The 27,770-nt window shown below is 41.7% G+C and overlaps 1 protein-coding gene across 2 annotated transcripts in view; it reads right to left on the reverse strand.

Moving 5' to 3' along the window:
• The window catches only part of clstn1 (calsyntenin 1), a 40,354-nt gene extending 13,010 nt beyond the window's left edge, over positions 1-27,344 (reverse strand). The window contains exons 1-8 of one of the 2 annotated variants that reach the window (XM_083975121.1): positions 27,098-27,344; positions 8,995-9,117; positions 6,422-6,451; positions 4,650-4,845; positions 3,112-3,320; positions 2,153-2,302; positions 1,696-1,881; positions 1,331-1,579 (exon numbers count right to left, since the gene is read on the reverse strand). In XM_083975121.1, the coding sequence (XP_083831247.1) occupies positions 1,331-1,579; positions 1,696-1,881; positions 2,153-2,302; positions 3,112-3,320; positions 4,650-4,845; positions 6,422-6,451; positions 8,995-9,117; positions 27,098-27,179 (1,225 nt within the window). In that variant the 5' untranslated portion in view covers positions 27,180-27,344. The remainder of the gene's footprint in view (positions 1-1,330; positions 1,580-1,695; positions 1,882-2,152; positions 2,303-3,111; positions 3,321-4,649; positions 4,846-6,421; positions 6,452-8,994; positions 9,118-27,097) is intronic. The other variant, XM_083975122.1, reaches the window with a different exon arrangement.
• Positions 27,345-27,770: the final 426 nt, after the last annotated feature.

The raw sequence follows: 27,770 nt of genomic DNA on the forward strand, positions 1-27,770 counted from the left end.
ACAAGAGGTAGCCATCAAAAAGTAAGAACTCATCTGCACATTTTATCTTTGTACCAAACAATGGATGGATGGATGGATGGATGGACTTTGTTCAAGGATTAAGATTCCTTGAAATGTATCAATGGCCCTAGTCTTCAGAAAGTGTCATGTGATATTATGCGCTAAAATTAGAGAACATCAGGTTGTAGGTTTAGATTATTTAAATGGACTGTGAACTTCAGTCCTTAGCAAACCTCAAAGGCTGAAGGTTTAAAAAAAATATGGACTCTGGTTTGCTATTCATTAACCATACTGATGGGCAATCATGACTATATTAATATCTACCGACAATGCAAAATGAACTGCAGTCAGGTGTGAGACAATTACTAGCATTACTAGCAACTAGCATGAGGTCAGTACAAATGTATAATTTCAAAAATGAACAGTTTTCATTGAAAAACTTATATTCAGATTTGTCGGTTTGCTTTTATCATAATATAAACCATATTTATGGCTGACTGGACTAATTCAGAGACATGCTGGTGAATTATGATGCACAATCAACTTAAAAACGACTTACAGATTAAGCTGATTCATTATTAAGAACAAAAGACTAGAATGAGAAAGAAATGAACAGAGTGAGACACATTCATGGTTGTGTGAGGCACACGCTGTGTAGAATGGAGGTCATGAATGGTGCTGAGATCATGGGTCCGGGAGCTTCCTGTCCCGGGCGCAGCCATTCTGATGTAATCCTTCTTATATAAGCAGTCGAACAGAAACTGATGAGCTGCGCCTCCCCCCCCCCACGGGCCATGGCACCGAATTTACAGTCGAGAAGATCAAGGAGCTCGTGACCACACGCAAAATTTACAGTGAGTGACAACAATGGAGAGGTCGACGAGCACTCGACAGAAGGTGTTTGAAATGTGTAAGTCGGCCAGCTGCGCTCCAACACTGATTATAGCCTGAAGTAACAATGATTTTTATTAGGTATAGAAACAGCATATTTTCAGACACCATATGTGCGGCGATAATGAGTCTTCCAGTTAATGCCAGAAGAATGAAACAAGAGTTTTGACTCCTTCAATAGACCTCACAAGCTGCTGATTTAATTGAGTGTGTGCGTCTGGTCTATGCAATACTTGTATGCTATTAGTTTCAGTTGTAGTATTTTTTCTGAAACCTTTGATCCTGCTTTTTATTTAAGCAAAAGGTTTATTCACAACAAAATCCATGTTATTAGTTTTTGTATTAGAAGTATTGCCAATAAATGTGTTTTCATGTGTTTTTATAGTCCACCAATGTCAACAGGAACCAGTGACACACTCCAGTTCGGCTGAAACGTTACCTGTCTTGTCAGAGTTGCAGAGGATGGTCTCCTTCTCGTGGGCCCCGGGGCCATGTCTCATCCATACAGAGATGGTGAAGGGCTCCTTCAGGCTGGTGCTCACCATACCGTCAGGGACCTTGATGGCCTGGGTACCATTGAACTCAAACACCTGGTCACTGTCGTGTCCATTGTCAGTGGGCAGCCCGACCGTCCAGTTGACAGAGCTGCTGGGTGCAGGGAGGAGCTCCACTGTGCCGGAGCTGGCTCCTAATAAAACAACAACAAACAAATTAACAAAAAAAAAACCAAAGAGGATAGAATAAATTCTGGTTCGAATTCTGATTTTATTGTTGATGACCATTTCTAGTGCACTAGCTACTTACCGCACAGCTTGTGCAGCGACTTCTCAGAGTAAGTGTCACGGTCGCAGCCCTTCCCGATATGGTTGGTCTCCAGTTCAATGCTGGCTTGGATGGAGGTGATTGGCTCATCACAGGTCTCCAAGTGTATGCTGGGGAAAAGGGCCAGGCTACCTGTGCCAGGCTCGTATTCAATCCTCTTATTGAAGCCTGCAAGAGGAAGAGAGATGGGGGGGGGGGAGTGAAAAGATGTCCTTCAGCACAGCGTAGACGACAGATGAGTCAATACAGGGGCTGTCAATGTTAATTACTCGTTAAGAAGTGCTTCAGCTCTTTCAAAACAGGAGAAAAGGCCTCGTGGCTTAAAGGAGTTAAATAACTTATTGGACAACGGCAGCCTGAGTGGACTCCTTCGACACAGAAACACACCTGAACCAGTGATAGTGAGGGAGCTACAGCGAGCGGAGGAGAGCTTTGATACCTTGCCAGCTGGGTTTGCAGGTGGGTTTGACGCTGATCTTGACCAGCACGTCCTCAGAAGCGCGGTTCTTTCCACAGTCGTAGGCGGTCACAGTCAGCTTATACATGCGCTCTTTGCCGTAGCTCAGTTTCTCTGTGTTCTTGATGAAGCCTGAGCAAAGCAGGAACAAAACAAAAACAGTGTTTAGGTGGGTCGGCAGCTTTTTTTGTTCAATTTCACAGCTGCAGCAGCTGTGATAGGCACCCGAGTGAGACAAAAAACAATTAACACAACAGGTATATAAACCTTCTCAGGCGTATTTCACATGGAACAGCCAAAGAGAAACTGTCACACCAAAATCAGTTCACCAAAAAGTCATCCAATGTCTCTCACATAATGTTTTGACAATGTAATATTTTGCATTTTTTCATTTAAATGCTAGACTGAGAGTTTATTACCGAGTGTATCTAATTAGTATTCCAGTTGTTAGGGGAAGATTATGGGATTTGCCTAACACTAACAAGATCATATGCCGTCTCAGGGTCTTTTTACTTTCTTTCTTTTTTCAAATCACCCAAACACTAATTATCTGTCACAGTTGAACACTGTCACCAACATTATGCATCCTCAGACTGATTGTTCTTGTCACATTATCACCTGTTCATATTTCCTCTTTGTCACCATGTCGACTCAAATCAGATAACTGATGTCTTTCTTCTCTGGATATTTAATTTTGTTTTACCAGACACAAATAAATAATCCTCCGGCCGCACAGGATTGACTTACAAACCTGGGTGACATTTGAAGGAGACTGTCGCTGTCTCAACAAGCTGCGGAGAATTTTAAATGACAGTCTTGTGTCACCATTGTTTACCCGGATCAATAGACAATTTGATGTGTGTCGATGAAATCGTGGCTCTCAGGGGGCACCCTGTAGCTTTTTCCCCCCTCCGACAAGGCTGCTACGTGGACGTCCTTACCGTCTTTGTCGATGGTGAAGGGCACATCGGGGGTGACGATCTCGTAGTTGCAGATCTGGCTGAACTGGAACGAGCAGTCGGCATCCACTGCCTCCACCTTCAGGATGCTGTCGTATTTCTTTCCCTCAATGACGGTGGCTTTGTAGGATTTCTCCTTGAACACCGGTGAATACTCGTTGATATCGTTCACCTGGATGTGGACAGTGGCCCTGATGGGAACACGTACAAGTTAGGCCGCCGTTAGCTGCCAGTGTTCAAAGACATTTTTTAACCACAGAAAAAGATTCTACTGTCACACCTTATGCTGATTTTGAAATGAAATGGTGAAAAAAATACAGAAGCAGGATTGTTTTAATAGGGCTAGGGGTTAGGGTGATGATCACAGTAGATGCCGACATGTTCACACTGACTCTTTAAACTGTAGCAACAGAAGAGACTTATTGATTTGGCAAACAATCCTATACTGATGAGAATAATCACAGACAGGAATGATCAGGATGAAAAGGAAGCATCTCATACAGTATGTTGAATAGCTACTTTGTGGTCACTAGAGATGTATGCATATGGAGTATGGATACCCAAATCATATTTGTTAGCTGCATAGATACCAATCTATAAGTGAGATCATCATCAATTTTGCCATGTGTTAATATAATAATATATTAGTTTCTACACTCAACAGCAAACTGGCCAATAATGATCAGCGTCTGATCTATTTAGAAATCTCTAATATGAAGCACTTTGCTGTTTGATGCCTTTCTTTAATTGCAACGTCTTTTTGCTGCTATTGTGAATTTCTGACAACTGTAACACGCACAAAGGGAATTAACAAAGAGAAATTAAACAAAACTAGCTCCTTTCATTCATGTTGCCATAGCTACCAACTGAATTTGGATAATTATATGGTTCGCTCTGAACATCACTCCCTAAACAGGTCCCATAATCAACTCACCAATTTGACAGTAATCAAGCTTTAAAATTTACAGTAAAAATCACAGCATGTGTCTGTAGTCACAGTGTTGTGTGGTTGATCTTTGGTTTCACATCACAAAAACAGGCAAATACACCAGATCTCATATGAACTGCACCAAACAAAGTAAGTGTCCTTGAATTATCCTACACAGATATGAGATGGCGGGTTTTAGTTAATGTTTACAGTCAAGATTTATTCCACTGTCATTTGCTGGAGCAAGATCTTTTTGAACAGGACCAACTCAACTAACTGCTTTAATCCCAGAAAACCTATTGTGAAAAGAATTGCGTATATTACATCAGTATTCAGACCATTTGCTATGACACTTGAAATTTTTAGCCCATTTCTCTTGATCACCTCTGAGATGTTTCTACTGTTGTGACTTCCTCAGGTGTTTGATTGGGCATGATAAAGAATGGCCAACTCCCGTTAACAAGAGGTCATTATTTACTAAATGATCAAACATTTACATTTTAACATTTGAATGAATTAGCATAAGGCTGCGTGAAAACATCAAAGAGACATAACCTTTCTGAATCCACTGTATGAACGGAAGTCGACTCACTTGTGGGATTTCTTCATGTTGGCACCGTCGGGACCCTCTCCACAGTCGTAGGCTTGGATGGTGAAGGTGTGCTCTTTCTGCAGCTCGCAGTCAAGCTTGTCCTTGGCCCGGATGACCCCCTCGCCAGTGGACTTGTCCAGGACCACTGCTTCGAAGGGGACATTCTGCCCATGGATCCTGAAGCCGCAAATCTCACCTGAACATGTCAAGAGTCAATAGAGAGTTTGCTCAGAATAACTGAGGGCCGGTGTGAGATTTTAGTTGTTGTTGTTGTTGTTCAAACGGAACAATTATGTACAAGCAAAGAAACCATGAAATCACGCAAAAAAAAAAGAAAAACAAAAAGATCAGCCACAGTTTTTGGGAGCCGGGGAATTGTAGATTGGGGTGGGTGGTGTCTGTGGAGGAAGCCCAAAAGCACTGTCATATGGGTGAGTAGTAAAGGGGAGGGGGCAGAGGGGTTGGGGAGGGGTGTGGGACATTTAATATCAGTTGACGAGTGTCTTTTCCAAGCCACTTGAAAACATTGCATCCAGTCATGCAGGCAGAAACTGAAAAGATGTGGACAGGCATTTCACAGGAGTACTTAAGTTATTATAACTCAAAGTCATGAAACCAAAACGTGAGTACATAGAGGACAGTATTTGAAGTGAAGGTCATTTATCTCTGTAATAAATAAAAATAATAATTTATCTTATGAGAGAGAAAAAAAACATAAATAATAAATCAAAAGCAAATTTTGAATTCTTAACAATAGAGAGCATTGTGATAACGAGATCCAGCACCAATTCAGCCATCAAAACCCCAAAAAGTCTGTGAAAGAAAAAGAAAATCTCAAACAACACCTCCAATATAATATATATGTATATTTTTTCATAATGAAAAGGAAGTCTTCCTGTGTAATTTTGCCTCTCACCCAAAGCTACTGCAAAATGAATCCAAATAAAATCATAAAATCATAGAACTAAACTGGTACAATAACAGTATTCAAACAAAAAGTACTGGATGAGAACTGGGGTTAGAAATATCAACTTGCTTGACATCCACATCAAATGACAACTGCAGCCATGCTAATGGTAGAGATTAGTGGTGGAGAATTAACTCAAGAGATCCACTGAGGCAAAGATGCAACAACAGAAACTTTGCAGCAGAGAGAGTTTGCATTAGTTAACAATCTCAGCAGCTTTCATTCAAAGATTGAAATGTCAGAAAAAATCCACAGGAGTCGGTCTACCTGCACTGGTCTGATGAGACAACCAACATGGTTGGTGCTTTTCTCAACTTTCATCCTCATTAAAACCAATTTCATCGTCAATTTCAGCTCCGATTGCAAAAAAAAAAAAAGTTTACAGTTTAAAGAATTATCGTATGTGTCCTTTTATATTTTACATTTTTATCAATTTTTTTCTTAATTTGGTGTTTTCTTCCATCGCCTTTAACTGAAAGGACTGGATTGGACGAATGAGAACTCCTGCTTTAAGCAGCTTTCTGATTCCTGGTGACAGCTGAAAAACTGTTAGGGTCTGCAAACTGCAATGGATGTCTCATGCACAGATATTTCTAAGTACAGTCAGCCCCACATCACACTTTTCATCCAGCTGTTGGAACTCCAAAGTACTCAGGGTGAGAAAAACGTAAAGTCGAGAAAACCAAATGGGGAGATTACAGAGCATGGCGGGAGTTTCTGTGTAAACGTGTGGATGCTGTTTTTTGCGTTAGTGGGTTAATAGTAACAACTAAAGCACAAGGCAGAAGAAAGAGCCCAAGATCACCTTCTTCAGTGAGGGTCACCTCAAAACTCTCTACAGGGAAGGGAGAGAAGATAAATCCAGATCAGTTAAAAGAAGAGTTAGAAGCTCAGAGAAAACACAGGAAGGACAGGAAGGAAATACACTCTTGCTATAAGCTTAAAGAACCATTCACCTTCTGCCAGTTGAAAGAGAGTAAGGATTAAAACATGTATGGAAAGATGGCTGCATTCTTTTAGAGAAGAAACTATTGAAAAGGTCACAGAACATCCAATTACAACAAACAGAAACGTGACCTTTTGATGCTTTGATGATCAGATTCTGGAGAGTTTTGTTTCTTTAACAAGTTCATCTTACACCCAGAAATATCACACTCAGGTTTTCTGTTAACTGTGTTGATTTATTAACTTTGTTTGATAATACTTTAAAACACATACTTAAAGATGAGAGACATCTGGGTAGCACGCATGAATAAAATAGTAAATTGAGTTTCTGGCTGTTTGCTTTAAAGCCCCGTCAGGGCCTCCAGTGGGATAGAACTGCTCATTTTGTTTTCACCTAGTAAACAATTAGAAATGGATTTCACATTAGGGGCTGCTGCCCGGGGCCAGTCGGACCGGGGGAGTTGTGGGCCTCAGTGTTCACCATGACCAGCTCTAATGACCTGCTCACACCAGGGCGTTAGGAATTCCTCAGCTTTTCACTGGTCACACAGGCCTCTCAGCTAACTGCTGCATATTGATTTTACCTACAGTGGATGGTACTATATATAAACGATAATGTGAGAACATATACTCCCTACGCTGCATGTTCAGCTGCATTTTATGAAACCATTTGCAGGAGCTGTGGTGCAGAAACAGGAGTATCTCCTCCTCTCACCTGGGCTATTATTCCTCTATGAATCAAATAACCCAGATCTGCTCTGTGTAAATCCTTCTGCTCTGTGAGCCGCTCTTGGTTTAAAGCACAGTCATCCATGAACACTGAGCTCATTTTCAAGTTTGTAAGGCCTTTGGGTTTCAACTATTTCGGCTCCAATTACCCTGACTGAACTCACCACGCAGACAAAACACACACACTTAAAAGGCACTCCCACAGTCTTTAATATAACCCTCATGCACACGATCAAATACAGTGGCTCCCGGTTCACGGCGTACATTCACCTACTCACACTGATCTGACTTAAGAGCTTGTGATTGGGCTTTGGGCTGGCCTGTGGGTCAGCTTTACAGTGAACCCTGCTTGTTGGCACAGATGGAGCGACTGGAAGGAAGGTTGGCATGACAGGGCCGGTCACCCCCACTGCCACGTGAGGCCAGATTGCTTCCTCTGTCTCCCGAGAGCTAGTTCACAGGGACACACAGTCCATTCGCTAAAGCCCAGCTCATCAAAAAAAAAAGGGAGCCTCCACTGAAAGGAGAGGGGAGAACCGAGCTCTGCATTCAACACTAATTTACTGTGAAAGGAGACAAACATGGTGCAGAGAATGGGAATATTATTGATGTCCCTCCCTGTCCTTCAGAAATGATGGGCCTCTTGCCGAAGCTGTACAATTTAGAAGACTGTGTGTGCTGCTCCCGCTGATCCGAATAAAAAACTACCACAAACTGTAAAACTCTGTAGAGTGTAACATTTGGCATCTCCTCACAGGCACGTGGATGTTAAAGCCTCAGTTACTAAATCAGGAGACGTAATCTCAGATAAAAAATGGTCATATCAAGTGGGTTGAGAGCGCCGAGTGTGAGGGGGAGTAGCAGACAAAAAGATCACACCACTCATGTGACATGAAATGGGGGGGAAATCATTTCCAATTCTGTGGTGCTTTGAATCTTGGCCAAAGTCAATCCTGATGTGATTAGACAGCCCCAGAGCTGATACTGCCTTGGTACATAAGCGCACTAATTGTGCCCCTCCACTGAGAAGAAAAAGAAAAAACATGAAAGAGAGGTTTGATCTGAATATCAAAAGGGCCAGTCTGGTGGATAATATGGAAGCCAGCTGTATGTCAGTGTGACAGGCCCGTCATAAAAATGAAATGTGTCGAATGCCACAGAGTCACACACGTGTCTGCCACCAGGAGTGCATGAAATAATTATTCACTACTGAGCAAAGTTATTCCCTCCTGCACTACTGAGCCAGTCATCATTTCAGCTCACACATGTCAAATATAACCTCCATCACAAAGTAATGAGAGATACAGATAACAAAACAGCCCAAAGACACACCTTCATATATTAACCATGACAGCTCATGTTTTCAAGGTGTACTTTCATGTTAAAGTGAAGCTTTTGGGTTTAATATAGAATAACTGATGCAGGTTATGAATAATCCACTAGAAGCTTGCACGTCTTCACACATTAATGACCTTGAAATGTCTATTAAACCCAAGTTATTCATGCGTAGGCAGATTTTCTCCTTTCATCACATGTTACATGATCAAAACGCTTCATCAGCACAGAGAAGTTGGGGTGTTTTTCTATTTTATTTGGTGTGAAACGAGAGGAGAGTAAGTCCAAGTGACGTGAAGCTGAGGTAGTAAAGGAACAACAGCATCAGCAGCAGCTGCAGCAGCAGCAGCATTAAACCCCCTCTCTTACCTGCATAGCGTAGAGGTGCATCTTTGTCCAGAGCAATTAGGGGAGGGTCCAGGAGAACTTTGTCATCATTTTCCGTTACGATCCCATGGTATGTTGTCTCAATCCATGGTTTGTGCTTATTGACTGTGAGGGATAGAGAGAGAAAACGTGAGTGTCTAATATGAAGAAATGAGTATAAAATTAGTCATTACTAATAATTTCTATTCTGACACAAGAGGTCTTGTTTTCCTCTCACCAGCACTAATTAGCAAGTTAGATTTTTTTTTTTCTCCGTTGCTTTTAATAATCAGATTTCATCTGTGTTTTCTCAGATTGCTAGTTCAGCTTTTATCTTTCCTCCCAATGCAGCTTTAGTAAATTTTTAATGAGAATTTGCATGGTGTGTTATTATCATTTCTAGAGGCGCACGCAGCACTTAATGAAGAGACCCTAAATGGCGTAAAAAGCATCATTGCATCTATGAGGCACAATAACCAGGGATGTGCAGGGTTAAAAGGGAGCAAATCAGCCGATGTAGTGAGATGTAAAGTCTGTTAGACTGTTACACATCTTCATGTTGTTTACTTCATCAAAAGTATTTATCTCAGAATGATTCTTCAAAATGCTGCTTATTATAACACAAATCACAATCCATATATGTTAATGGCTTTGCTGTGGCACTGGCATCATAGGGATGATAAAGGCTTTGGCTATGACTTTGTGGTGCAATAGTTGGGCCGTTTACAGCTCAGTCGGCCTGGGAAGCGTCCCAGCTGCAGACAGCACTCGGTTGTAGCTGGCGGCGGCAGAAAGAGCTGCAGTGAGTGACATATTTGGGCTGGCTTAGAAAACAGCGTTGACGCAGGGGAGATGCAGCTCTCTTACAGCCAATATGTGCTCACTCCAGAGCAAGAGCCGAGCATGGCATTCCTGTGCTACTGATCTGCAAAGGTGATGCTAACTCCGGCTGACAGCACAGCGGGAGGGGACGGACACTCACAAATGCACATTTCCTGAGGATAAGACAGTAACACAAAAAACCAACTATGTCCAAATCTTTTATATATTTCTTTGCCCATATTTTGGAAAGATAATTTCATAATGAAATACGGTAATCAGCACTGCAGAATGCAACAATTACAGACCTAATTACAAGCAGCATTGTTTGTATTGTCTTAACTGTTTGATTACACTGACACCGACTGAGCCAAGTTCTTGAAAGGTTGTATCGCTGCTTTTAAAGAGAGACAAAACAATATTTTGTATTCAGTTCAGTCGTACTACCTCATCGTAACCACTCTGTCCTTATTTAAGGGTTCAGCATCACTATAAACAATGCAGCCAGGCCTTATGTCCATGCTAAGTCTAAAATAGTAGCCTAAACTATCAACAGCAGGGAATCATCGACCACAGCAGAGCACAATAAGCATGTAGCCCACATACAATGTAGGAAACTGGTTCTGGTTATATAATAATCCGTCTGGGGTTAACAATAAACTCTTCAAGCTTCGCCAAAGGTTATATGGAAGCTATCTTTTGGATTTGCTGAGTATTTCTTGATGTCTTGAAGTAGTGAGACGTATCAAAGCACATATGAATCAACCTCGGGCAGCAGGAAGCGAAGACAATTGAGCACTTCTTGTATGATGGTTCTGAGAGATGATGTTTCCAGGGGAAACAAAGCCGTTAACACTAACTGATGGCTCAAGTCTTCATGAAGGTTAGGATTTTGTGTGAATCAATTTGATAACAAAAATAACTTTTAGCTAATAAGTCAAAAATCAATTACATACCTAATAAGTATGTCCTCCTCTTTTTTATAGCACTCCTTAAACAGGTTGGTTTGCTTATCATTAGACCAAACGCACTCAACGGTATAATCAACTTATTTATGCTGCATTTATAATTATTATTTGTGCAGCTTGAAAAGAGCACTTAAACTTTGGGAAAGGCACCTGTACCTGTAGCTGTCATTCCAAGATATTATTATATTTTCCCCTTCTTCTAAATACACAAAGATACTGATGTGGTTAATAAGATAGAAAAGCTCAGCCACTAAATTAAGCTATCAGTGACAGCAGCTAGGTATTTAAATTCATACTTAAACTCAATTTATCATTCATGCCACACAACTATGTAATAATTATTTAAAGCGGTGAACTCTCAACCATTTGTCTGACATTGAAACTACAGTTAAAATTAATCAGGACAGTGTTTTTGGGCATTTCTTTCATTACTCATTTCATTACACACTGAAGCACATCCTCCAGCCTGTTTATCCAATTAACAGTGCACAATGACATATTCTGAGCACAAATTCATCTCAACAGGCAGCACTATTTCAATAAACAGTGGACTAATTACTGCATCTCTGCTGCAAAATGCCGGTGCCATTCAAGTATCTGCTGAGGCTGCCAAACAGAAATACTGTTTGAACCTATGGGCTCGTTATACTTCCATCAACAGTGTATATGTGACCTGCAATTTTGCGTATCATTGAGTCTGGAAATGGAAGCAACAGGTTTGCCAAGTTGGAAAAATTATAATTAGTCATTTCTTATCAGCTGTCCGAGAAAAAAGGTCCTTAAGATAGACAGTACATTCAGAACTGATGTAAGCTAAACTACTTATTTTCTGTCTTTACAATGAAATCCTGATACATTTTGTTCTGTGGAATTAAATCCCCAGCCGTTTTGTTTATTTGTTTATTTCTACGATCCCCATTAGCTGATGTCATGACATTATCTATTCTTCCTGGGGTCTACGATGCAATTAAAAAACATAGGACATACTCACATTCATCACTGTTACAGATCACTGTAACACCCCATCATATACACAAACAGCCAATGGTCAAGTCTAAACTACATTATTAGGTACAAAGAATACATCAGACACCACATTACATTACCAAAACAGTTGAACAAATAAAACAAATTCCTACAATAAATAATTCTGCATTATATATTTCTTATTCATTGAATTTACAATTTATTTAAATAGTCTATTACTACAGTTTTTTTTTTTTTTTATTGTTTTGGGTTAATATTTTTGATGTTATTAGGTAATGTGTTCCATCCTATAATGGCTCTGTATATTACAATATGTTTTTAAAAGTTTGTTCTTGGTTTAGGTCTAAGTAAATTATCACATCTTGATTGCCTGGTTGCATATTTGTTGTTATATTTGATTTCTCATGAAAGAGGCGGGCTGCCACTCCTAAATGAATATGGGGTAATACGACATGAATTACTCGTGAGAGCGTGGCCTTGAAAGTGACATCACGTCAAGCACCCAGGCACCAGGTCAGAGAATCAGAGGCGTGTCGTCTTGGAAAATAGGGCAACGACTTAGCCTACCGGAGAAAAGGTAGACTTATTAGCTTAAAGGAACAGCATTTAAGGGTGTTTTCACACATGTTCAGTGCGCACCCTAGTGCGCACCAAATGTTAAAATGATACATTGTTTCATTTTTCAGTTAGTGCGGTTGCTTTCACACCTGCTTTTTGTCACTCGGGACCAAACTTGGAGAGCGTCATGTCTCCATGACTACCGGTTGAAATCTGGAAGCGCTGATTGATAAAACTTTCATGATGGAGATTCAAGTAGGGCCGGTTGTTAGTAGCTCTGGTCATTTATTTCTATATTGTTTGTATGTATAACTCTTGGCAAATGATAGTTCCGATCTACTTTTCTAGTTTGGTACTTCCGACTGGTTTCCAACTTCCGGTTGCGTTCACCCAGCTCGGTTCCCGGTTAAAAGTTAAACACGGGCGGACCTCCGCTGCTCGGTAACCAGCTGCTCCGCGGACACAAGGGACGGACCCGCCGACCTGTCCAGTGTCTGAGCGGACTCAGCGGACACGCACCGACCAGCTGCCCCGCTGCTGCTGCTTCGTTTGTGGGTCAGAGCTGCGTAGGACCGGAGCACCGGGCGGTCTCCCCGCTGCGTTAACCTGTTGTCAACGGCTACGGGAGCCCTTTTAGCTCAAACTTGTTGAGTTCGCCTGGCAGTTGGGTCGCATCAGAGTGCGGTTGCTTTCACACATCAACTAGTGCGCACCAGAGTTCGGCTGGAGCGGAACCGAGACCACCTCCTCAGGCCGCACTAGTTTTGGTGCATTAGAGTGCGATGTGCTTTCACACTGACCCAAACGGGACCAAATTTAGTGCGATCTAAATTTACACTGCAGGTGTGAAAGCACCCTAAGAAATCAAAAGCAAATATAAAATCCTCCTAATATGTCACAGACTCAGGAATAATGTTGATTAGGGCTGTCAGAACGAACTTCGCTATTCGAATACAATTCGAATGTTAGTCAAAATGAGAACATTCGAAGGTGGAAACTGACGTTCGAACGTTAACGAGGCAAATTAACGTAGTGCGTCGCGACGTTCAGAGTAGTACACATGTTGATAAAACAAAATGCAGTTGTTGTTGTGCACAAGGTAAAGCTGCAGCTTCAAATTTACGAGCAGTGTTTTTTTAATTGCCCGTTCATTCGGCCGCCACGGTGCGCGTATGTATCCCCACACTACACGCACACCTCTTTTTTTTTTAATCGATAGATCCGCGGACCACTTGTGTGCTGATCACGGATCAGCTGTGATCTGTTGCACCACTACTCTGTGCCCTAACCCCGCAGCCCCCGCGAGGAGGGGGGAGTGGGGGGACGCCGCCCCCACCTGTGAAGCCGGGTTTCCACCAAATCAACTATCCTTTTTTTTTTTTTTTTTTTTTTTAAATATATACCGCAACATATGATTCACGTCAAGATAACTTCTGTATTTTTGCTATTCAAACTTCCACAGTCCATAGTTCTCTTTGTTTAACACTTCAAGAGACTTTTGGTTAAGTAACCATGGACAGCTCCTATGCAGGATTGTTCTGCGTTCTGCTGTGTCGTTGTCGCCACCGTCATCGCTGCCCCCCCCCCTCTATAATGAGGTTAAAAAAAAAAAAAACATATTAAAAATTCGAATGTTAGTCGAATATTTAACATAAGATGGGTTAGAAATTCGAACCTGATTTGGGGGGAAGATTGACAGCCCTAATGTTGATATAACATACTGATCTCACCGACAACAATAGTACAGCCAGAATATTTGCATTAAAAACATTTTTTTGCAGACCGCAAATCATGTTTATGTTTTGAATTTACGTGTTGGCATGTGGCGCCACCCAGCGCTCTCTCCCAATTACAGAGTCAGTGGCGTTTCAGTCTCCGGGTTGCCAGTTAAGCTTCCCCTGGGCTGTAGCTACGGCTGGGAGATAAAAAGAGATCGCGAAAAAAAAAAGAGATCGCTTTCTATTATCGGTTATTATGGCCATATTTCCTTGATATCACACGGTAGAAATAAGCGGCCTCCCCGCTACACAGTTACAGCTCTACTCGACTCGGTTTAGGTTCTTTTCCATCACAGCCGAGTCCTTCACAGTTCATCCTCAGTGGGGGCGGGGTCGTCATATCACAGCGTCTACGGCCGCGTCATCTCGCTCTCTTTTTTCTCTCCTCTCGTCAGCTCCAAACTCACTCATCTACAGCTGGGAAGATGACGAAAGTGAGAGTAAAGTCCATGACTTGGTTGGAACTTTCAAGACAATCACGTCCCTTTATGAACCTCTGCCAAGCGCCCCCCACACACACAGACACAACGTAACCATAAACGCACCGACAGACGCACCGTATCCAACCAGAGACTCCAAAACGATCTCACGTCTCTCTCACCATGAAACACACTCTTCTTGTGTGTGTCTGTGTGTGTGGAGGGGTTGAGGGGGTTGACAGAGGTTAATAGAGGGACCTGACAGTGTATCGTCTTGAAATTTCCGACCAAGACGCAGACTTTACTTTCACTTTCGTCAGCTTACTACGACGTGTACGAGCTGCGATTGGCTGCTCCTCCTGCTCCCTCTACCTGACTGGTGGAGATCCTTCAGTCGCGGTGGATTTCGGCAAATACGATTACAGGCTAGGTGGAACCAGAGAAGTTGGATTAAATTACCCATTTAATGTCCGACTATCAGAATATAGTGACAGTTCCAGCAAATATGACTGAATAATTGTTACCAACGGAAGCTTTAACTCAGGTGAAAGAATAACAACAGTCTCAGTACAGTCTTTTTAAACTTAACTCACGCTCGAGTGCTCGTGGAAAAGCAAAAAAAAAAAAAACCCTGAGTAGAACTGTGTCGAGCCATGTCGCACTAGTGGAAAAGGACCATAAATAATATCCCCCCTAAAGTGTCTCAATCCGCTCTGTTTATCAATAAACATATTAACTGGAAAAAGTTGATTACAAAAAAACATATTAACTGGGAGGATTGCCACCGTCAAGGGGGGTGGGAGGGTTGGAAGGGGGGGGGGGGGGGGTTACCGCCACTACTTCAAAAAATCCTAGCGGAAACACTGTACCCATTTTCTTCATAATGTGATCAATATGTTCTGACCATGAAAGTTTTTTATCCAAGTCTATTCCATGCTGTTTTTAATGCTGTAAAAAAAATGTATCTTAATGCTGTAAAAACCCTCAACATCACACAAACATGATCTTCCTGATGTTTAGTAATACAATCTGTTCTCCAGTTATATCACAAGCTTCAAACAGTCTACAGATAAAATGAAGAAAATGTACAAAAGCGTAAATCAATGACGGCGAGGTTTTCAGACGGCATTAAACAGCAATCTGTTAAATCCAATTTCAGCGTGGCAAATTAGTTGCGTTAAGTGTCATTACGTAAATTTAGTGTAATTCTCAGCGATTACACCATCAATGACAATTAATTAAATGCTACTTGCACAGGATTGGCTTGATGTGGGGCATCACAACATAACATATGAGTTTGTTCACACATACTGTATTCGAGTGATGTAGAAGTAGACAATTTCTGAATGCACTGAATAAAACACATCCCCTATGTTATATGACTGGAAAAAACTGGCTGAAATATACACTATTACATTGTCACCTATATTTTTACCCATATTTATTTGTTAGGATTATGCCTTCATGCTGGACTAATTAGTACCAAATTTGGCAGAGTGATGGGAGATGGGCCAGTAAATCTGGGTGCAGACCAGGGCCATTTATTACAAATTTGAATTTTTTTCTGGTCGTTTGTTCTTTTAACATTGGCCTAAATAGAGGTTTTCATTCTCCATGTGTTCTTCTGGTTAATGCAGTTAGAGCATTTTCATGCCTTTCTTATAGATTTGAAAGCACAGAGACTCTACAGAGGAAAACTGTGCCTCAGGGAACTGCATTGAATTACAGAACAGGTGTTGTTGTGGTGGTGGAATGAACACTAACACATAGTGCGTGGATAGAGTACAATATGTACAAAACTAGCTCATGTAGAAATCATTCTTCACTATCTAATCATCATATATTCAGAACTACAAAAGGCAAAATTATAATGACTGGAAAACTTTGTTTTAAGTGTCAAGGGGCTTTGCCTGATAGATAAACCTGAATATAGATTTCATATCAATTTACATCCCTGGTTAAAGCTTGTTCTGCACATGCTATGCTTAGTGCGAGCTTACTGCCTTGCTGTGTTTGCCGGGAATTTGGAACTGATCAAGCCCAATAAACCGTCTTTGCTGAGCTTCTCGTGACCCGAAGTGAGGTGGATGTCTTTAGACAGATTGCCAGGCCCGACTACTACAATAATCTGCTTTAGCTTCCACAGAGTCACAGTTATTGTTAGCCAGGTCACATGCGGGCTTCACATTTGTACATGAGTCTTTTAAGGCCTTAAGCACTAAGGTGCACTGTACCAGGATCAGCACTGAATGATGCACCAAGCAGCATTCTCAAAGCTCCTCAGAGTTAACGCAAAAAAAGATCAATTAACAAAGAAGACAGTCTGCTTGTGCCCTTTCTGGCTGGTCTAATGTTTTCCCCATAATCTAGCATGGCCACTTTGACCAATGAGAACACCATTAAAAATAAATCAAAAAAAAAAAAAGGGTCCACTTTAAAGAGTGCTTTTCATCCACTGTGTAAAAAAAGCTGAAAAGCCTGCAGTGCTGACCGCAATACAACTATTTTTTTTTTGCAAGTCAGATAACTTCGCCCCCTCCAATGAACTTCTCAACTCTGTGCTGTGAAGTCAAGCAAAGACTGAGACAAGAAACCAATTTTCATTTCCAAGACTATCTGAGATTGACAGAGCATGTTAGCTGAAACCAAAGGAAACGCAGATATGATGATTCCAGATGGTATACTGTGGCGCAGAAAAATGCGATGCAGGTCAAGTGTTAGTACGAAGGCTTAAGATGGAGATGTGGGAGGCCTTTGACAATTTGAAAAGGCAAACTGCACCACTGCTGTGCATCAGCATTCAAATCAAAGCCCCTTTCACTCACACACACACCTCCCATGAAAAGAATTCAAAAGCACGACTTTATTGGAAGCGTGAAATTCTCACATACATTGTGTGAAATTGCCAACAAGGCCCTTTTGACAAGATAGCTTCATCACCCCCCTTCAAGCCTGCAGTGAATGGGAAGAACATTTGTTGTTCTGCGACGTGTCTGGCAGAGAAAATTTGACACAGAGCAGCAAAAACATGATTTGCGCAAATCAGACACCATTATTCCATTTATTTCATACTTTTATGTACTACCTTTAAGATGATTTCTACACCGACAAAATGGAAGAGTTTAGTATTGTAAGGGAGGGGCTGGTTTGTTTCTTTGAGGAGGGGCGGCTTTAGGATTTAGGATGGAATGAGATTAGAAAGGGGCTTTGAAATGATGCAGTCTGAGAGGAGCCTGCTGATGCCGCACTGAGGATGGTTAGCGTGCAAGAGTCAGACTGCCATTTTCTTGATTCAGCTAAATTAGAAAACCATTTCACCTAATGCAATGCATACCCAGCTACAGGCCCAATTATAACCTGCAGCCTCAGTTCCTCACTTCAAAGCAGACGAAGCTGTGACTCTTTCAAATGAATAGTGAGCAGAACACCCCTGACATGTGTTTCTGTGTGGTTATGAACTGTAAATTGACATAACCTCCAATGTGGCACATTGTTGCTTTAATCCCAGAAAAACAATCATAGCCCAAAATCCTGACATGTTCAAGCTAAAGGGATCACAACAAGCCAAGTTCAATTGTCTGGAAATACTACGTTCTCTGCGTAAATTAAAGTTAATGATAGGAAGAGGAAAATAATTATGTAAGAATCTGTCTCCATTATAACTGCCACTGAATATGTCTCTATATCAAGTGTAAGTGCTGAAAAGAGAAACCAGCTGAGACACTCTGCCATTAACTGGATGCCTTTAGGTATAAACAGAGGATGGTGGATCGTTGCTCTCATTTAACGAGTGTTTTTGGGGTTGGCTGCAGACAGATTGGAGGAGGTTTAGATCGCTGCACACACGTGGGGCTGAAGTTGAGGATATAAGTCTGGCTACGTTGATTGTATTTCTGGCCACAGAAAACACTGACCTGAATATAAATAATAGATAGAGTTAGGATATAAATACAGAGGTATACTGGGCTGATATTGGCTTCTTGATAAATAATGCAGCGTCATCCTCAACCGACATTAAAGATTTTCCTTTCACCACGTCTACACACACAAAAATAGCAGTGCAACAGCAAATGCATCCAGCTATACACTGTATCCGGTGCCAAACAAATTAAGGCCTAATCTGGCAGACACAGGCAAATTAAAAATCCCTTAAGAGGCCTTTGAGAAATGAATGATGTGTCAGACACTAGGGACAAACAGACACACATCATGCTGTTATTACAAGTGCAGACACTACTGGACACAGCCAAGCAACAAAAGTGCCTGGTATGCAGTTCTCTTGCAGCAAATGAAGCCAATAACATTTAATCCTATTATGGGATGTGTCCATTTCATTCACTGACAAGGTCAGGTGATGAGCAAGATATCAGGCAAAGCAAAGAAAACTGCCAAAAACAAAACACTGCCAAGTTTTTGTTGTGTACATCTGTCAATGAGCATGATACTATAATGACATGAGTGTTGATGTTAAAGCAACATCCAGTATCCGCTTCTTTACGATGTAAAAATGATCCACAGAGGGGAGCGGAAAGATTTTGGACCGTGGCTGAACAGTAAATATACAGCCGACTGCTGATACAGGTGGGCAAGGGCGATGTGAGCAAAGCTTTGCTGTGCCAAGCCATACACTGATCCGCTGTGTGCCTCTGCCTGCCACCTGCACCGTCACTCTTTGAAGCCTACATTGATATGTTGGTGAATATAAATTCACTAAGTGGCTAGTTTTTTGCTAAAACTAATGCAATCTAATACTACCTGCTATAAATTCAGTTAATTAAGTTGATTGAACTTGTTTGTTGTGCTATTGGACTATACAATGCAATTTAGGTGTACCTATACTAAAACAGGCATTGTATGTATGTGTATTAATTTTTTGATATTCCTGAGTTTCAAAAAAAGAAAAGATGCCTGTTGAATAAAGTACAAAAAACTCATGTCACAGATTGACAGAAACAAACTTTGATTTGAATCTGGCTGTTAGTTACAGCCCTGCTTTCACTCACGGTCAATAATTACAATTTAGATGTTCGATGCAACAGTCAAGGTCATTATTGCATCGATAATGATGCATTATTAATGATGAGTCAATATGGCCAGCTAGTCCCACCTGACTTCATCAGAAACACGTGCCTGATTTTTAAGGTGTGCAGGACTATGAATCATTTTTAACAAGAAGGTGAGTCTGCTGTGAAGTCAAGCAACATGCTGTTTGCTGTCCTTACCACTGGAACATTTGTGCTTTCCTTGCGAATGATTAATCCACAGGACAATAAATGTAGGGTAGAGGCTTAACAAGCTCAGACTCTTTGCATATAACCGCTGTTTTTCTCTGGGATTTATGTCAATTGGGAACAACAAAGCATCAACAACACCAAACAAGAGCAATATAAAACTTCAAGGTAAACATTGCCTTTATATTTTCTGTGGAGGCACTTATTCAAACAGTGTGACGTCATCACCGGCTTCTTTCATGACGCCCAATGAGGGGGGGGTCACGTATTATTGACCATTCACATGGACACAAAGAGAAAGCCCCTTTATGGTCGACTAGCTCTTTTACTGAAGCCTATAAAGTTTGACCTACTATGAAATACTTCCTGCGAGAAAGTTGGACAACAATGGGCCGTGGTAATCTTTAGTTTGAATAGAACACCTGTACAGCTGCTGTGATGTTTCCCTGTTTAGGATCATCAGAATAAAGTCTTTCTCCCCTTCCCTCAGCAGTTGCCAGAAGAGTTCAACGTGTCCAGCCGACCCATTCGGCTGCTACTGCTCAAACCAAACATGACGACGCCGTGCGATGTGTTCACAGGCTGCTGGTCTCACTGGGAGAAGCGGAGCAATATACCACAGCTGTCCAGATCAACGCTGCTGCAGCAGATGATATGTGTGTAATTATAGGATGAAGCCTGGGAACCTCGGAGGACTCGTTGTGTAATGATGATGCTGCAGCCAAGTGTCAGGCCTGTGATGCGTTGTGAAGCCCTGCTTCATCGATCTAGCTCATATTTTACACGTGATGGCCTGCAAGCTTTAATCTTCTTTGATTATATGCAAATGTGAAGCTCCACTACGCTCCATAGTAATGCTGGTTCACCACGAGCGCAGAACCTAACTCTTTTACACAATAATCATTTAAGTATACTTTTGTACCCATTACCTGAAATCCTTATTTATTAGGAGATTTCAAATTATATCATAGTATATAGCAAAAACACCCTAAATCTACTAAATCACCATACTGTGATCAAACTGTAAACTAGATGTCAAGTATAAAATAATAAGCATCTTTTAATATTCTGCCTTATATACTAAGCTGTTAGTCATTGTGTTTTATTTTTGATTAAAAAAAACAACAACAAAATAATCAGACTTTATTCTAGCCATGCTTACCATTACCAGGAATTATGAATAATAATAGTACATTCAATTTACTAGCCAATTCTACCAATGACAGGCAACATGAGAGGCATCTGAGTCTACAAGCAGAGTGTGTCTTATTATAGTTTCAGACTAAATAAAGCCTCTCTGTTGCATGGTTATTATGCACATTTGTCCCATTAGCTGCAGCAGTACTGAAGGAAAGAAAAGGGAGTGTGCTCTAGCAATAGTCAGACCTTGAGGTTTCCAGGGAGACAGCAAAAAAAGAAGAAGAAGAAGTCTGGAACACCTAAAAAAAATGTGATAACAAAAACATAGAGGAATATGCAAAAATGCACCATTTGCACAAACTGGCCCAGAGTATGTGAGCAGCAAGTAAATCCAGCTATGGATCGATTAACTTGGCAGAAACAGTGTTTTCCATCCAGACAGGTGTGTATTCAACAACCGCAAGGTGCGTACTGCGTTCATGGCAGTTTAAAAAGGCAGATTCAGGACTGGGTGAAGCTCGACAAATATATTCAGCAAAGACAAACAGAAACTACAGTCAAAGGTTTTTACTGCATGCAGGGCTGAGTTAAGCACCGACCTAAAACTATGCTGGTGGCTTGTTATGCTCTCTTAATTTCATGGACCTGGAATAATCAATGGACAATCTGCTCGTAGACTGAAACAGTGGGCACACTTCTGTGTTTGTCTTGCCTTACAAGCTCCTGAACTTGTTGACGCAAGCCACCCCCCATCACAGACCGGTGACTGTTCTGGGAGGCCTTGAAGACGCTTAAAGGAAGCCCAGACCTCAAGGGCCCCTAGCTCCCCAAACACCCCACTCACACAGGAGAGCCTCTCAGTTTCCGTGCCAGGCAACAACATTTGTTTGTCTTTTATGCAATCACAACCGCCGGCCCGACAGAACGAACACACCCTGTGTACGGTTAGCGCTGCCCCGAAGAGGAGGTTGGAGTTGCAGAGTCTTGAATGCAACTCAATCACCCCTCTGTGCGAGCGACACAAAAGGGCCAGTGAGGGAAGAGGTGAGAGTGAAAACAGCTGGAACGCGGGCCGGGTGTAGCTGACCTGCAGCAGGTAACGTGCTCTCTGGTTACCTGTTTCCCATGGAGCCTGAATCTTAATGTGAACACACCCAAATGTGAATAGCTCTGCAGTGCCAATTTATCTCCTTGAGGCGATGGGACTCGAGGGAGGAGTTAGCGCAGCCTGATAAGCTGCAGATATAAGCTGAATGAAAACCTGCATGCTCTGTTTTATTACCTTATTCTCTAATAACACAATGAATTACTGCACCACTTACTGTGAAAGTGGAAGCATTCAATTTTAGTACTGACATTATAGTAAAGAGAAAAGTTCTTTTTTTAATTACCTTTGGAAGGTTTATTGCAATGTTTTCTGCATAAGATGCTGCATTTGTAAAATCCTTAAGATTTTTAACAATTCATCTAATTCTACATTATAATAGACCCTCATCAAAAATGTGTATATTCACCGTCTCACATGTGTGAGGTCACATGTTCATGTCTGACTTTTTGCTCTGTACTGGCAGCACTAATGTAAAACATCCAAGACCAGGGGCTTGTTTGAATGTAAACTCTCTTCTTGGTGCCCAACACAACTTCCCAGTCATCTGGCACAATTTAATATTCACAACTGAATGACCCATTCTTGACAGTTCACTGAGTCCATTCAGTCAGTGAAGTCACCAATGAGAGGAAAGTCACCACTGAACCAAATTAAGCCCAGGATTCTCATGGCCTGTCTTTCCAACACTAAGTGGCAAATTACCAAATTGAAATACTTCAACAACTTCGCACTTTGGGAGGATTATCTCATACACACATTCTTGAGGGGCCCGAGACGCGATCCTTCAACAGTGACCACATTGTGACGTGCCCAGTCAAGATCCCGACCCTGAAAGTCTGGGTCTAAAAGCCCTTTGTTCCCCTGCAGAATCTCTGAATAAATACTGAGAAAGCATAAGAGTTAACTTGCAGGAACATGGCCTCTGTCTGGGGCAAGTAAACTGTTACTCTGGGCAATACACGGTAAAATGTTTCATGATGGTTATGCTCCACATGAGAAGTGATACATTTTAAATCCCACTTTAGTAACAATGAAAAATTACCTCAATCCAGATGGTGTTTGTTAGCAGGATCCCTATTCAACTGATTTCAGTGGAATTTGGTGAAAACTTCAGCCGCAACACAGAGAGCAAGTAATTATGTTTGACAGTGGATTGAAGCAAGAAGCAGGGCACTTTAGAGATAATAAACCCTGCACCTTGAGGTATGGCGACATATTTATCTCCCTTTTTCGCTGCATTCAGACAAATCTACGAATATTGGTCTCACCCATTTTCTACCTTGTGCTTGACATACTCCAGTCCTTCTCATTTTCTGTAAAATCCTTCATCCATTCCACCAATAAATTCTACCCAGTCATCTACAAATATGATGCATATTCTGAAGAGCCCAATAAAGTATTCATCTGTTCTTGTCATCTCATTCAGTTCTCCCATATTTGGCCTTTTGCCATGGCCTATTTGACACCGACTGCCATAACTCTGGAACGCTTTCTGAAACTGCAGGCAGATAATTAATGTGTGGACAGAACAACTCTGATTAACAATTGCTGATAACGATTGCAAAATTTCACACCAATACTTTTTGAAACAATAACAAAAAGGGTCACAACAAATGTGGTAAAAAAAATAATAATAATAATAAAAACCTCACACAAAGCCGTATTCTCATACAGGATTTTGCTATTCTCCAGAAAAGGTATTTGTCAGAACAGAAATTGCATATTATTTGGTTTGAGCAAAGTAGTCCTTTGTAGTTGGGTCTGTGTTCAATAGCTTATGGAGTTGGATTTGTAACGTTAAAAAAAATGGATTGTATCAACCAAAACCACCTGCAGTGACACACCAACAACACCTTTTATGGTGTATTTTACCAGCTGAGAAAGAGGAAAGAGAAAGAGAGAAAGTCGTGGTCAAAGTGAAACACAGGAAACTGAACTGATTTAGTTCTTTCCCAGTGTCATCACAGCGCTGGCCAGTGGCCATCCCCCCGTTGATAGTTCATGGTGTAATTTCAGAGTAAAAACAAGTCTGTAAACTGACTGAATGATGGCATACAACAGTGTTACTAGAGCTGCATGGGAGAGGCGAACAATGTGGTCATTGTGTGTTCATACACATAGTTTCTGTTTGCCATGACATAGCAAGATGACATATGTCATGCAGATTGTTGGTTGCCCGAGGGCTTCAAATGGGCTTAAATCAACAGAAAATATAAACAGTGAGCATGTTTATTTCCCCAGAGTAAACCAGGGCAATGATGGCAGTCGTCCTTTATTTTGGTCCCTTGGATTCTTGAATCAATAGACCTATCTGGGGTGAGTTGCATGAGTCAGGTTGCAACCAATATTGGTTTTTGAAGGCTAATATCAATACAGTGAAGCTGCTGATGACTATGAAATTATGACTCAATTCATAATTTTGTTGATACAGAAAAAAATCATGATGCCATTTTGAAACTTCATGATCACTTTTCATAACTCTTCGAGTCGACATGAAAATCAAATAAAGAAAAGGTGGAAATATTTTCCTGCATCCCTTTACTCATTAGACTACAAAACTATCAAATAAACATAATATTTTCATGTAGATGTGATGTGGGAGGAACCTCGGGGGTAAACCCTCATGACAGGCCAATAAATTATGTCTTGAAAATAAAAATATTGACCTGGCACATCTACTGACGTGTAATTTTCAGTGATCAATGGCAAGCCTCTCCAATGAATGCAGGAAGAGAAGGCCTGGGAGGAAAACACTTGTACATAACCTGTAACATGCTCTTTCTCCCAGCCATGTGAGGAGAGCGCATATGTTAGCTCAGCAGCACACAAAGCAGGGCATCCAATTTGTTCAACTAGAATTACTTAATTCAATGACGAATGAGCCAAGAAACTTCCCATCAGCCAGCTTCTCCTTTGTCTGGGCTGTGTGTGCACAGGGGAGGCTCATGCATCTCGGCAGACCTAATGCTTGCGTCTAGAGGGCATGGGGACAGCTGCTCGTGGTCACAGAATGGGAAGGCAACCACATGGGGTGAGACTTTGAAAACAAGTGATGAGAAAACTGCAGACATAATGCATTTAAAGAAAATTTACAGCGGTGGGCAGCAAGCAACACCAGCGACTGAAAAGCCTACAATCGTGTTGGAGCTTCCACAGGCCTGCCACAGTCTGTCCATGTTTGCCCCACTTTCACACGCACTGACATTTCCTTGCTGGCAGTGCAGTGAATCATACAGCGTAGGTATTGTTTTGATGCAAAAAAACTTGTATTTAACCCACAGATTGTTCAAGGCTTGTTGTAGCCATGTTATCTGCGATGGTAATGTTTGTGTGTCTGATCATTTGCAGACATCTAAACGAAAAGATTCAGGGATGAGAGCCACCGTGCAGTGCAACGTGGCCGGGCTCGAAGGAGGAATCAACAACAAGGAAAGCAGGTGACAACAAGAAGTGGCTTGTGAAATAAGCGAGTGACCTTTGGTTAATAAAAGATAAGCCCTCGTGGTGATTTCGCAGCACCTCCTTTGCTGATAAGAGCAGGGAAGTCAGCAGGTGCACTTTCTAAAACACACACTTTAAAAAAAAAAAAAAAGCCACATTTGCACACCGCTGAGGTCTATCTGCTATACCAGCCCTTTCCCCTTTTGATTGATGAAAAAAGAAATTAAGTTACTGCTGTACAAATGCCTCGCCTCCCGGTGCTGTGCATTCTCTGCTGCCTGACATAGCAACAGGAAAAAATATGGCTGAATTAGAAGCTCCTGTTCTGACTTTTATGAGAGCCGACGTCCCTCTTAATAGCATTTGTTTTGTTCATGGGAGCATAAAATGGGTGTAACATGAAGAGAGGAAACAACACACATGTCTCCCCCAGCTTCTGCCTGGGCATGCTGATATCATGGCTATTGACTAATATCCACCTGCCCTTACACACCCTGAAACACGAAGCTCACTGTGGGGAGTGGGCAGATGGGAAGCTAATGTTAAAACACAAGTGTGTGGATTCACGCAATAAGGAAGCCGGTGGTGTCTGAGCTGGAGGGAGAGAAGTGGATGGACCGCCCTGCAGCAAATTAAGACATGTTTCCCCTCCTCAGTGGCTGATGGTGTGTCCATCGGTGACATTGTTAAAAACAAGAGCGCAGTTGCACTTTCAGTTCTTACATTATCAGTCTGTGGTTTGAGGTAGATCCAGATCCCACTTTAGGGTTTTTTTCTTCTTCTTTTTTTTTTTTTTTTTTACTTAAGCCTGTGATCACAGCACATGAATTTTTAAATCCACCGACAAAACAGTAGCATGTGAAGAGGATCTGCAATGCGTAGCCAACCAGGCTCCATCCTGGTGCGACCACACGTTGCCAAACCAAGCATTAGGCCTGGTAATGTGGGACTAAACCTGCCAGGGTTAATAACACTACATCTTAACAAAAGATAATAATAATGTAGGCTATGGCTAACAGCAGTGGCCTGAATTTGAAATATACGCAATTATCATTAACATACAAAATGAGTAGCCTACCAAACATAGACAAGTTTAAAAAAGGAAAACATCTTACAAACTCAGCAGAGGGTGAGAAATATTTTTTCATCTTATAATAAGGACTGTTATGAAGCGACAAAAAAAGAGCAGCACCTAAAAATAGACTGAATGCAGATGACAGAAGGGGGTCGTTTTGTGGCCTTGATATTATCTCCAAAGTAGCCTCCTCTTATAGCAGGTGTTAGAATAAAAATCTTACACACAGATGATAACTGTGGGTAGAATATAATGTGTGTTTATGGTTTTGTATAGTATAGGTTAAAATAGCCAGCCTAATCGCAGGATGCACTTGCTACCGGCGGGATACTACTTCGCTACATCCCTGTGCTGCGGCTCCGGAGCTGACCATCCCCTGAACAGGTTCCTGAGCAGCACGCATCCCTCTGGTCCCCTCTGCACCAGCCCTGCTCAACCTCACTGTGTTTTCACCTTCAACAACCTCAGAGCTGCACGGAGAGCCGTGAACTTTCCAAAGCACACAGAAAGAAACCCGTGCGACACACGAGCAGACAGACAAGACTGAACACAACGGGATATATAAATCCCCAGCTTAGTTACCTTTTGCTGCCTCCACCGCACATAATAGTCCGAGGACCAGTCCGACAGCGGATGCAAATCGTGTATTCCCTCGGAAACGCATCCCGACTTCGAGTTCACAACCGCGACGAGGTATTTAAAAAAAAAAGACGACCTTCTTCTCCCCCCGTCAGTCAGGTGCTGCGTTGCTTTAACAAGAAATATAAAATCCAGAAGATGAGTGTCGGTTACCACGGTAGCTCTAAGATGGCCGTCGTCGCCGCCGCCGCCGCTCTGCTCTGCTCCTCTCCCCTTCAGCCGCCGCTCCTCTCGCAGTTTTGCAGCTTGGTGCGTTCAAGCGCCGTCGGAATGTTCCAGGACACCTTCCCAACGCACCAAAACATAGGGATTTTTTTTTTCCTTGTCATGCAAGCCTGCGTCGCATCATGACAGGTGTTTATGTAATAGCTAACCATCAATTCACAATATTAACACAAGAGTTTATTTAACCTTTCCAACTAGACTGTAGCTATCAAATGGAAATCCTACCTACAAAGACCTAGTGTAACTCAAGGTGTTGTTGTTATTTTAAACTTACAAAGGCATATGGACATATTTACATTTTAAGTAAATCTTCCCATAAGCAAAACTGGAAAAACTGGGAATATGGGAAGCTACCACTTAAGATCAACTGTCTGCTCCCAGTCATTAAGTT

This window comes from Trachurus trachurus, assembly GCF_905171665.1.
Source record: "Trachurus trachurus genome assembly, chromosome: 7".
Lineage (NCBI taxonomy): Eukaryota > Metazoa > Chordata > Actinopteri > Carangiformes > Carangidae > Trachurus > Trachurus trachurus.